Source organism: Lissotriton helveticus, chromosome 5_1 (genome assembly GCF_964261635.1).
Source record: "Lissotriton helveticus chromosome 5_1, aLisHel1.1, whole genome shotgun sequence".
Taxonomy (NCBI): domain Eukaryota; kingdom Metazoa; phylum Chordata; class Amphibia; order Caudata; family Salamandridae; genus Lissotriton; species Lissotriton helveticus.
In genome coordinates, this window is record NC_136065.1 from 2121776944 (window position 1) to 2121790296 (window position 13353).

The window sequence follows — 13353 nt, forward strand, 5'->3', positions numbered from 1 at the left end:
GATTGTGCCATGTCGTGTTTCACTTATGGTTTGCACCACGACACAGCCTGCAATGGCAGCCTGCATGCAATTTGTGTGTGGGACCCCTAGAGTGGCATAAAACATACCACAGCCTTTAGGGGTCCTCTTTAGTACCCATGCCCTAAGTACCAGGAGTAACATTTACTACGGACTTACTGGGTCCTGAAGTCTATGCCAATTGGGTTACAGTAAGACTTTACTTGTTTTAGGTATATGAGCACTGGCACCGAGATCTGGTTAGCAGGCCTCAGTGCACTGTCTGAGTTAAAAACTAGCATCTAGTAATCAAAAATGGGGCAAAAAGTGAGGGGACAACTGCAACAAAATTCCATCTTCCTACACTTACTGGTAAAAGCAGAACTACAAGCCACAGAATACAAAACAACAACTGGCTAAAAGACGATGGGACAAAGGTGTCACATGGAATAAGTACAAATCTATGTTTTGATTGTCGGAATTTCTGCAGGTTGTCATCTGGCTTATTCAGTTGCTTTACTGAATAGTGACACAGATAACTGGAGCTCTGATTTGCCTCAACTAATTATCTGTCACAGTTGCTCATGTTCTTTGAAAGCTTTGACATTCATTTTCCACCATGGCGGGCAGCAACCTTGGACTGTGATCATTCTGCTCTGCTGCTTAGCCCTCTGCTCAGTATGGTGCACTGGCAGTGTGCCCCCCTGACGGCAGCCTTCGAAGGGGGCTAAGGAGGTCCTATGGACCCCCCTCCCAAGGTCATCCCCTTACAGGCAGGTGCAATCACTCACTGCAGCCACCTGCAAGGGGACCTCTCTCTCTCTTTTTGAAAATGCAGGCGGGTTGTCGCCCGCACAGCGAAACAAGGAGCGACTGCTTCAAAGCTACTCCATTTTGTACTGGAGTATGCTGCCCCCACAGCAGCAGAAAGTCACGGCTGACCTGTGGGCAATGCATTCAATGTAATGGGGTGCGCTGCCCCAGTTGTGCTCAGCGCTCCTGTTTTAAGGAGTGCCGTGGCACAAACAGGGAAATTGTACCCTATGGGTAATAGGGCCCCGGAAGGTTAAGATTAAAAAATGTGTAGAAAAGTGGAAGAGGGCTAAACTGTCACAATACCTCCCTCACTCATGTAGGGCTGATCCCCAAAACCACCTACCTCACCCCCACTGTGGTCTGGGTACCATTCAATGGAATCTGGTCACCATTTTCACCCCGTAGGATGTAGGTCATTCCTAGCTCACTGACCCCTAATTCAGCCCCACATCCACACATGTTTCGGTGCTTAATTACGCCTTCCTCCCCAGAGATGTAGTTGCCCTTTCCTTTCCACAGAGGTCAAGGGGACTGCAAACCTACCTGCAACAGGGGTATGGTGGCCCCTGCTGTCCTTTCAGTTCTCCATCCCTCCTGCCACCCCCACCAAGGTTCTGGTTAACTCCACTTTCCCCTCTCACAAAAGTCCGGTGACTACTTCATCACTCCACCCCACAACGATATTGCTCTCTCCCACCTCTCCTCACCTGCCCTTCCCATGAGCTGAAGGCCAAGCACTAGCCACAGGGATCAGGATATTACAAGCACAAGAATAACGCACAGCAGTATCCCCTTCAGCAGAAAGCATCCCCTTGACAGTCCATTACAAGGAGCTTGTAGTATCTGGACTGTGTCTTGTAGCAGGAAGGACAGCAACACAAGCTCAGGTAGTGTCACTAGAATGGTACAACAGGCAGCAAATATATTACCATGACAGTACCACATTCTGCGAAAAACATTACCAGGTAGTTTCGGCAAAGGCTTAGCTGGAGAATCCAATGTGGTTTTGGTCAAAGCATCACGTAGGCTTTCAAGCTCCAGATCAAGGCTGGAGAGAGAGAGAGAAAACAAAGTCAATATAGTAAGGTACATCTCTGCTTGGTGTCACACACTGGTAACAACAAAAAGCAATTCATGGTATTTGAAGATCACCAGACCCACAAATATTTCAGGTGAAAAGACTCTCCATCCGGGCCAAATAACAATATACAATCCCACATACCCATAATCAATGCTTCTGTCCTGTCTCAAAGAGAGATGCAATGATCATTGAAATGTAATTAAAGTTGAAAATGAGTCCTTGCATTGCCTTTAAATGTTTTACATCTGAACAGTGTATTCTCTTTGACTAAACTCACAACCTGCTTTGCATTTTGAATGCAGGGGGCTGGGTGGATGCGAGGTAGAGCACGGGGAATGAACAGGGCTATCTAATGAAGCGGCAGAGTATAGAGCCCTGTGCTTGGCGATTCTTTGTATTCACATGGACAGTAAAGCACCGCCATGAGGCGGCTTCCAATAACACTCACAAGCCTTCCCTTCCCACCTGGTGGACATTGTTTATTCGAGGAACAGGCAAACGCTATTTGTAACATTGCATGAACCCAAACATGAGTCATTTGTCTTTGTCCAACAGATAAAATCATTCTGCAATTAATGAAATATTCAGGCTCTATTCTATTCTTCATCTCCTCAAATATTGGAGAATTTGCTGGTACCATATGTACCCTCACGAACCCTTAGATCCCTGGGTCAAATCCTGGCAGCTGTTCCGCGTTTCAGGCTGAGTAGAGTCGGTGGTCGTTCATTTCGGGTGTTAGCGGCAAAGTTGTGGAACTCTCTCCCCCCTCACACCCGGGCTCTTGAAGACCTTTTGCAGTTTAGACGTGCCGTCAAGACTATTTTATTTGAATAGCTTTTTTTTTTTAATTCTATCACTGTTGTCCCCTCTTACTGGCCTTTTAACCGAGTTGTGTTTTGTGGACCTTGTAAAGCGCCGGGACGCCCCTTTGCTGGGGCAGCTGTGCGCGGTATAAATGCGAATAACATAACATAACATGTGAGGTCCACAACCAATGTCTAAAACATTCAGAAGACATTCAGGCACATATTCAGCCACTTCTTACTGGACGGCTTAAAGAAACTCTGAAATGGGAACGCGTGTATAAAATGTCACAGGTAAAAGATGCTAAACATTCATAACATCAGCACTCACCCAGGCTTTTATTCAATCCAAACACTTCGAGAATGCAGCAAATGCAATACGTCAACATTCAGCAGTAACTCCACATGCAGATTTTCCAACAACTGCCCTGTCTATTTTATTCCCATTCAAATCTGAGTTAACATAGAAGCGAAACAAAGCAGTTGACATACTGTTTGTTACTGCAGTCTGCGGACTCCAAAGATTTGTGCAATATAGTCTCTGCAAAGAGGGACGTAGTAGCATATAGGTCTTGGTGTAAACTTTCCAGCTGTGCTCGTTAGTGAGTGAGTGGAGAAGTGTGGCTCACTGGTTAGAGGCGGCGGACCTGTAAGCAGAGATCAGCCCGGGACCAGGGTTCAATTCCCGACGCGGCAGGGTCTTGGACCAGGGTCAACGGACTCGATAATTCTCGCCTCAGTGCGTACTCTAACCAGGGAACACACTCGGCAACTCTGGGCATTAAGCTTGCCTTATCTCTACAACAGCCCCCCACAGACGCCGGGGATGCCTCGTTTCACCCTGGAGATACCCAGAAAGGGACCATCTCACAGGGAAAACCAGGACGGGTTCCCCAGCGGTCTACAGCGCCAGGACACTCGGGTAGAGTAACAGTGCGCTTTACAAGTATCCCACATTCACATTTAGTGACTGACCTCTGCACGCCGCTGGTGGAAGAGTTCTCACTGGGCATACACCACTGCGAGGTCTGGTTGTACAGCCTCAGCTGCTGCAGGTTGTCCACCAGCCGGTTCAGTCTCTGCCGCTCTTGGTTGATGATCTCCCGGTTGTTGGACAGGGTGTTGAACAACGTTTCCCGCTCTGGGACAATCAGGCGTCTGCAAAGGAGGCATGGGTCAGTTAGTACACAGGAAGGAAGTTTTGACAAGGACGGGGAGAACTTTAGAATCACCTACTGTGGCAGCACATCTACAAGTTTGAGGGTATCTCAGCACTTTATAAATCAAAAACATTCACCCAGTAGGACACTTGTGCTAATACAACAAAGTGAAACTAAGTCTGGCCTAGCCTAACAAGAACAGAGAATATATAAACTGTAAGTGAACACCTGTCTTCAAGTGAAGAGCTCCATCATCAGGTAGAAAGTGTTTACTATCACCAAACATACATACTAAAATAATCACACTCGTCAGGTCCCCAAGATCTCTTGCCCACACAAGCAGCTCAGTCGCCTACATTAAGCAAGCAACCTGCCCCTTCAAGTAAGAACATTCACCCACCTGCTCCCTCTCTTTGAGGGGCACAAAGAAGGCCTGACAAAGTCCCCTTACACCTGCCCATATATGAAACCATGGGATCCTATAAAGACTCACTTTTGTTTCTTCTTCTTCTCTAGGTGCCGTTCCCACTCCAGGTCCAGCACGTCACTCACATCCTGGACAGCAAACTTCACGTACTGGTGCAAACGTCGGATTTCCTGCCACAGATTTGAAGAGACGTACTGTAAATATCTCCCCAGAATCGCACCTCCTGTGTGTTACCACAATGCATAGAAAGATTGGTAGACCACAGCAAAGCCCTCTCCCCACCACCATCCCTCAACTACCAATGATGTCCTTATCACCGACCACAAGGAATGGAATGGTGATGTGTGAACCTCATCAAAAATGCACTAGGACACATGCTTTACCTCAATAGGACACTTTCCCAAAATCTAGCAGCTGAAATAAACTCGATTTAAGGTACTGAGAGTGTGTGAATGCACAGCTCCCCATAGGGAGAGTACGGCGAGCAGCTCCTGGTAAGAAGGCGCTTTAAACATTCAACTCTAATAAACAAGGGTGGGTTGCATCTCTGTTCACTAATGCCCTATAATAGTCCACAGTACCTGCACCTGAGCCTCGCTTTTGGGGTCCAACGGCTTCTTATAGAGCAGGTGCATGTACGCAGGGTCCCGTCCACGTTCATTCTGCTCCTTTGCATCCTCCAGTCCAGCGTAGCCTTCCAGCAGCACGGTCTTCAGGGTGCCTATGTCACCGTGGAGGGACTGTCACAGAGATATACAGGCGTTAGAGAAGGCTGGAGGCAGCAATCAATGGTTGTGGTATGATTATTAATCAGCTAGTAAACTATCTGGGGAACATGATGTTTAACCACTGAATAAACACGCGGTGCATGATAACCTAGACACAGAACACAGTATCTGGCAAAGTACGCTGAGAGCAGGGATCAATGGCAAACTACACCATCATCATGAAGTCCACGGCCAACTGATGTGTGAACACGGCATCCATGGTTAACTGTTCAGAGAACACAGAGTACATGACAGCTATCCCGTGAGCATGGAGTACATGACAGCTATCCCGTGAGCATGGAGTACATGACAGCTATCCCGTGAGCATGGAGTACATGACAGCTATCCCGTGAGCATGGTGTACAGGGCCAACTGTTCAATGACCATGGAGTATACGGTCAACTGTCCAGTGAGCATGGGGTGCATGGCCAACTGTTCAGTGAGCATGGAGGACATGGCCTACTGTTCAGTGAGCATGGAGGACATGGCCAACTGTTCAGTGAGCAGGGAGGACATGGCCAACTGTTCAGTGAGCAGGGAGGACATGGCCAACTGTTCAGTGAGCATGGGGTGCATGGCCAACTGTTCAGTGAGCATGGGGTGCATGGCCAACTGTTCAGTGAGCATGGGGTGCATGGCCAACTGTTCAGTGAGCATGGGGTGCATGGCCAACTGTTCAGTGAGCATGGGGTGCATGGCCAACTGTTCAGTGAGCATGGAGGACATGGCCAACTGTTCAGTGAGCATGGGGTGCATGGCCAACTGTTCAGTGAGCATGGGGTGCATGGCCAACTGTTCAGTGAGCATGGAGGACATGGCCAACTGTTCAGTGAGCATGGAGGACATGGCCAACTGTTCAGTGAGCATGGAGCACATGGCCAACTGTTCAGTGAGCATGGAGGACATGGCCAACTGTTCAGTGAGCATGGAGGACATGGCCAACTGTTCAGTGAGCATGGAGGACATGGCCAACTGTCCAGTGAGCATGGAGTACATGGCCAACTGTTCAGTGAGCATGGAGGACATGGCCAACTGTTCAGTGAGCATGGGGTGCATGGCCAACTGTTCAGTGAGCATGGAGGACATGGCCAACTGTTCAGTGAGCATGGAGGACATGGCCAACTGTTCAGTGAGCATGGAGGACATGGCCAACTGTTCAGTGAGCATGGAGGACATGGCCAACTGTTCAGTGAGCATGGAGGACATGGCCAACTGTCCAGTGAGCATGGGGTACATGGCCAACTGTTCAGTGAGCATGGGATGCATGGCCAACTGTTCAGTGAGCATGGGGTGCATGGCCAACTGTTCAGTGAGCATGGAGGACATGGCCAACTGTTCAGTGAGCATGGAGGACATGGCCAACAGTTCAGTGAGCATGGAGGACATGGCCAACAGTTCAGTGAGCATGGGGTGCATGGCCAACTGTTCAGTGAGCATGGGGTGCATGGCCAACTGTTCAGTGAGCATGGAGGACATGGCCAACTGTTCAGTGAGCATGGAGGACATGGCCAACTGTTCAGTGAGCATGGAGGACATGGCCAACTGTTCAGTGAGCATGGGGTGCATGGCCAACTGTTCAGTGAGCATGGGGTACATGGCCAACTGTCCAGTGAGCATGGGGTGCATGGCCAACTGTTCAGTGAGCATGGAGGACATGGCCAACTGTTCAGTGAGCATGGAGGACATGGCCAACTGTTCAGTGAGCATGGAGGACATGGCCAACTGTTCAGTGAGCACGGAGGACATGGCCAACTGTTCAGTGAGCATGGAGGACATGGCCTATTGTTCAGTGAGCATGGAGTACATGACAGCTATCCCGTGAGCACGGAGTACATGGCCAACTGTTCAGTGAGCACGGAGTACATGGCCAACTGTTCAGTGAGCATGGGGTGCATGGCCAACTGTTCAGTGAGCATGGAGGACATGGCCAACTGTTCAGTGAGCATGGGGTGCATGGCCAACTTTTCAGTGAGCATGGAGTACAGGGCCAACTGTTCGGTGACCATGGAGTATACGGTCAACTGTCCAGTGAGCATGGGGTGCATGGCCAACTGTTCAGTGAGCATGGGGTGCATGGCCAACTGTTCAGTGAGCATGGAGGACATGGCCAACTGTTCAGTGAGCATGGAGGACATGGCCTACTGTTCAGTGAGCATGGAGGACATGACAGCTATCCCGTGAGCATGGAGTACATGACAGCTATCCCGTGAGCATGGAGTACATGACAGCTATCCCGTGAGCATGGAGTACATGACAGCTATCCCGTGAGCATGGAGTACATGACAGCTATCCCGTGAGCATGGAGTACATGACAGCTATCCCGTGAGCATGGAGTACATGACAGCTATCCCGTGCGCATGGAGTACATGACAGCTATCCCGTGAGCATGGAGTACATGACAGCTATCCCGTGAGCATGGAGTACATGACAGCTATCCCGTGAGCATGGAGTACATGACAGCTATCCCGTGAGCATGGAGTACATGACAGCTATCCCGTGAGCATGGAGTACATGACAGCTATCCCGTGAGCATGGAGTACATGACAGCTATCCCGTGAGCATGGAGGACATGACAGCTATCCCATGAGCATGGAGGACATGACAGCTATCCCGTGAGCATGGAGTACATGACAGCTATCCCGTGAGCATGGAGTACATGACAGCTATCCCGTGAGCATGGAGTACATTACAGCTATCCCGTGAGCATGGAGTACATGACAGCTATCCCGTGAGCATGGAGTACATGACAGCTATCCCGTGAGTATGGAGTACATGACAGCTATCCCGTGAGCATGGAGTACAGGGCCAACTGTTCGGTGACCATGGAGTATACGGTCAACTGTCCAGTGAGCATGGGGTGCATGGCCAACTGTTCAGTGAGCATGGGGTGCATGGCCAACTGTTCAGTGAGCATGGAGGACATGGCCAACTGTTCAGTGAGCATGGAGGACATGGCCAACTGTTCAGTGAGCATGGAGTACATGACAGCTATCCCGTGAGCACGGAGTACATGGCCAACTGTTCAGTGAGCACGGAGTACATGGCCAACTGTTCAGTGAGCATGGGGTGCATGGCCAACTGTTCAGTGAGCATGGAGGACATGGCCAACTGTTCAGTGAGCATGGAGGACATGGCCAACTGTCCAGTGAGCAAGGGGTACATGGCCAACTGTTCAGTGAGCATGGAGTACATGACAGCTATCCCATGAGCATGGAGTACATGACAGCTATCCCATGAGCATGGAGTACAGGGCCAACTGTTCAGTGAGCATGGGGTGCATGGCCAACTGTTCAGTGAGCACGGAGGACATGGCCAACTGTTCAGTGAGCACGGAGGACATGGCCTACTGTTCAGTGAGCATGGAGTACATGACAGCTATCCCGTGAGCACGGAGTACATGGCCAACTGTTCAGTGAGCACGGAGTACATGGCCAACTGTTCAGTGAGCATGGGGTGCATGGCCAACTGTTCAGTGAGCATGGAGGACATGGCCAACTGTTCAGTGAGCACGGAGGACATGGCCAACTGTCCAGTGAGCAGGGGGTACATGGCCACCTGTTCAGTGAGCATGGGGTGCATGGCCAACTGTTCAGTGAGCATGGAGGACATGGCCAACTGTTCAGTGAGCATGGAGGACATGGCCAACTGTTCAGTGAGCATGGAGGACATGGCCAACTGTCCAGTGAGCATGGGGTACATGGCCAACTGTTCAGTGAGCATGGGATGCATGGCCAACTGTTCAGTGAGCATGGGGTGCATGGCCAACTGTTCAGTGAGCATGGAGGACATGGCCAACTGTTCAGTGAGCATGGAGGACATGGCCAACTGTTCAGTGAGCATGGAGGACATGGCCAACTGTTCAGTGAGCATGGAGGACATGGCCAACTGTTCAGTGAGCATGGAGGACATGGCCAACTGTTCAGTGAGCATGGAGGACATGGCCAACTGTTCAGTGAGCATGGAGGACATGGCCAACTGTTCAGTGAGCATGGAGTACATGACAGCTATCCGTGAGCATGGAGTACATGACAGCTATCCCGTGAGCATGGAGTACATGACAGCTATCCCGTGAGCATGGAGTACATGACAGCTATCCCGTGAGCATGGAGTACATGACAGCTATCCCGTGAGCATGGAGTACATGACAGCTATCCCGTGAGCATGGAGTACATGACAGCTATCCCGTGAGCATGGAGTACATGACAGCTATCCCGTGAGCATGGAGTACATTACAGCTATCCCGTGAGCATGGAGTACATGACAGCTATCCCGTGAGCATGGAGTACAGGGCCAACTGTTCGGTGACCATGGAGTATACGGTCAACTGTCCAGTGAGCATGGGGTGCATGGCCAACTGTTCAGTGAGCATGGAGGACATGGCCAACTGTTCAGTGAGCATGGAGGACATGGCCTACTGTTCAGTGAGCATGGAGTACATAACAGCTATCCCGTGAGCATGGAGTACATGACAGCTATCCCGTGAGCATGGAGTACAGGGCCAACTGTTCGGTAACCATGGAGTATACGGTCAACTGTCCAGTGAGAATGGGGTGCATGGCCAACTGTTCAGTGAGCATGGAGGACATGGCCAACTGTTCAGTGAGCATGGAGGACATGGCCAACTGTTCAGTGAGCATGGGGTGCATGGCCAACTGTTCAGTGAGCATGGAGGACATGGCCAACTGTTCAGTGAGCATGGAGGACATGGCCAACTGTTCAGTGAGCATGGAGGACATGGCCAACTGTTCAGTGAGCATGGAGGACATGGCCAACTGTCCAGTGAGCATGGAGGACATGGCCAACTGTCCAGTGAGCATGGGGTACATGGCCAACTGTTCAGTGAGCATGGGATGCATGGCCAACTGTTCAGTGAGCATGGAGGACATGGCCAACTGTTCAGTGAGCATGGAGGACATGGCCAACTGTTCAGTGAGCATGGAGGACATGGCCAACTGTTCAGTGAGCATGGAGGACATGGCCAACTGTTCAGTGAGCATGGAGGACATGGCCTACTGTTCAGTGAGCATGGAGTACATGACAGCTATCCCGTGAGCATGGAGTACATGACAGCTATCCCGTGAGCATGGAGTACATGACAGCTATCCCGTGAGCATGGAGTACATGACAGCTATCCCGTGAGCATGGAGTACATGACAGCTATCCCGTGAGCACGGAGTACATGACAGCTATCCCGTGAGCATGGAGTACATGACAGCTATCCCGTGAGCATGGAGTACATGACAGCTATCCCGTGAGCATGGAGTACATGACAGCTATCCCGTGAGCATGGAGTACATGACAGCTATCCCGTGAGCATGGAGTACAGGGCCAACTGTTCGGTGACCATGGAGTATACGGTCAACTGTCCAGTGAGCATGGGGTGCATGGCCAACTGTTCAGTGAGCATGGAGGACATGGCCAACTGTTCAGTGAGCATGGAGGACATGGCCTACTGTTCAGTGAGCATGGAGTACATAACAGCTATCCCGTGAGCATGGAGTACATGACAGCTATCCCGTGAGCATGGAGTACAGGGCCAACTGTTCGGTGACCATGGAGTATACGGTCAACTGTCCAGTGAGAATGGGGTGCATGGCCAACTGTTCAGTGAGCATGGAGGACATGGCCAACTGTTCAGTGAGCATGGAGGACATGGCCAACTGTTCAGTGAGCATGGAGGACATTGGCAACTGTTCAGTGAGCATGGAGGACATTGGCAACTGTTCAGTGAGCATGGAGGACATGGCCAACTGTTCAGTGAGCATGGGGTGCATGGCCAACTGTTCAGTGAGCATGGAGGACATGGCCAACTGTTCAGTGAGCATGGAGGACATGGCCAACTGTCCAGTGAGCATGGAGTACATGGCCAACTGTTCAGTGAGCATGGAGGATATGGCCAACTGTTCAGTGAGCATGGAGGACATGGCCAACTGTTCAGTGAGCATGGAGGACATGGCCAACTGTCCAGTGAGCACGGAGGACATGGCCAACTGTTCAGTGAGCATGGAGGACATGGCCAACTGTTCAGTGAGCATGGAGGACATGGCCAACTGTCCAGTGAGCGTGGAGTACATGGCCAACTGTTCAGTGAACATGGAGTACATGGCCAACTGTCCAGTGAGCATGGAGTACATGGCAAACTGTTCAGTGAGCATGGAGTACATGGCCAACTGTTCAGTGAGCATGGAGTACATGGCCAACTGTTCAGTGAGCGTGGAGGACATGGCCAACTGTTCAGTGAGCGTGGAGGACATGGCCAACTGTTCAGTGAGCATGGAGTACATGGCCAACTGTTCAGTGAACATGGAGTACATGGCCAACTGTTCAGTGAACATGGAGTACATGGCCAACTGTTCAGTGAACATGGAGTACATGGCCAACTGTTCAGTGAGCATGGGGTACATGGCCAACTGTTCAGTGAGCATGGAGTACATGACAGCTATCCCGTGAGCACGGAGTACATGGCCAACTGTTCAGTGAGCACGGAGTACATGGCCAACTGTTCAGTGAGCATGGAGGACATGGCCTACTGTTCAGTGAGCATGGAGTACATGACAGCTATCCCGTGAGCATGGAGTACATGACAGCTATCCCGTGAGCATGGAGTACATGACAGCTATCCCGTGAGCACGGAGTACATGGCCAACTGTTCAGTGAGCACGGAGTACATGGCCAACTGTTCAGTGAGCATGGGGTGCATGGCCAACTGTTCAGTGAGCATGGGGTGCATGGCCAACTGTTCAGTGAGCATGGAGGACATGGCCAACTGTTCAGTGAGCACGGAGGACATGGCCTACTGTTCAGTGAGCATGGAGTACATGACAGCTATCCCGTGAGCACGGAGTACATGGCCAACTGTTCAGTGAGCACGGAGTACATGGCCAACTGTTCAGTGAGCATGGGGTGCATGGCCAACTGTTCAGTGAGCATGGAGGACATGGCCAACTGTTCAGTGAGCACGGAGGACATGGCCAACTGTCCAGTGAGCAGGGGGTACATGGCCACCTGTTCAGTGAGCATGGGGTGCATGGCCAACTGTTCAGTGAGCATGGAGGACATGGCCAACTGTTCAGTGAGCATGGAGGACATGGCCAACTGTTCAGTGAGCATGGAGGACATGGCCAACTGTCCAGTGAGCATGGGGTACATGGCCAACTGTTCAGTGAGCATGGGATGCATGGCCAACTGTTCAGTGAGCATGGGGTGCATGGCCAACTGTTCAGTGAGCATGGAGGACATGGCCAACTGTTCAGTGAGCATGGAGGACATGGCCAACTGTTCAGTGAGCATGGAGGACATGGCCAACTGTTCAGTGAGCATGGAGGACATGGCCAACTGTTCAGTGAGCATGGAGGACATGGCCAACTGTTCAGTGAGCATGGAGGACATGGCCAACTGTTCAGTGAGCATGGAGGACATGGCCAACTGTTCAGTGAGCATGGAGTACATGACAGCTATCCGTGAGCATGGAGTACATGACAGCTATCCCGTGAGCATGGAGTACATGACAGCTATCCCGTGAGCATGGAGTACATGACAGCTATCCCGTGAGCATGGAGTACATGACAGCTATCCCGTGAGCATGGAGTACATGACAGCTATCCCGTGAGCATGGAGTACATGACAGCTATCCCGTGAGCATGGAGTACATTACAGCTATCCCGTGAGCATGGAGTACATGACAGCTATCCCGTGAGCATGGAGTACAGGGCCAACTGTTCGGTGACCATGGAGTATACGTTCAACTGTCCAGTGAGCATGGGGTGCATGGCCAACTGTTCAGTGAGCATGGAGGACATGGCCAACTGTTCAGTGAGCATGGAGGACATGGCCTACTGTTCAGTGAGCATGGAGTACATAACAGCTATCCCGTGAGCATGGAGTACATGACAGCTATCCCGTGAGCATGGAGTACAGGGCCAACTGTTCGGTAACCATGGAGTATACGGTCAACTGTCCAGTGAGAATGGGGTGCATGGCCAACTGTTCAGTGAGCATGGAGGACATGGCCAACTGTTCAGTGAGCATGGAGGACATGGCCAACTGTTCAGTGAGCATGGGGTGCATGGCCAACTGTTCAGTGAGCATGGAGGACATGGCCAACTGTTCAGTGAGCATGGAGGACATGGCCAACTGTTCAGTGAGCATGGAGGACATGGCCAACTGTTCAGTGAGCATGGAGGACATGGCCAACTGTCCAGTGAGCATGGAGGACATGGCCAACTGTCCAGTGAGCATGGGGTACATGGCCAACTGTTCAGTGAGCATGGGATGCATGGCCAACTGTTCAGTGAGCATGGGG

At 51.0% G+C, this 13353-nt stretch overlaps 2 protein-coding genes across 6 annotated transcripts in view; one reads left to right on the forward strand and one right to left on the reverse strand.

The window, feature by feature from the left end:
• FAM78A (family with sequence similarity 78 member A) overlaps positions 1–13353 on the forward strand; it is a 984894-nt gene that overhangs the window by 944039 nt on the left and 27502 nt on the right. For all 3 annotated transcript variants that reach the window (XR_013595138.1, XR_013595140.1, XR_013595139.1), the window contains one exon: positions 4374–4480. The gene's annotated coding sequence lies outside the window, so the exon portion shown is untranslated. The remainder of the gene's footprint in view (positions 1–4373; positions 4481–13353) is intronic.
• NUP214 (nucleoporin 214) overlaps positions 1–13353 on the reverse strand; it is a 369960-nt gene that overhangs the window by 198559 nt on the left and 158048 nt on the right. For all 3 annotated transcript variants that reach the window (XM_078646199.1, XM_078646198.1, XM_078646200.1), the window contains exons 17-20: positions 4866–5024; positions 4351–4454; positions 3673–3855; positions 1776–1861 (exon numbers count right to left, since the gene is read on the reverse strand). In XM_078646199.1, coding sequence (XP_078502325.1) covers positions 1776–1861; positions 3673–3855; positions 4351–4454; positions 4866–5024 — 532 coding nt within the window. The remainder of the gene's footprint in view (positions 1–1775; positions 1862–3672; positions 3856–4350; positions 4455–4865; positions 5025–13353) is intronic.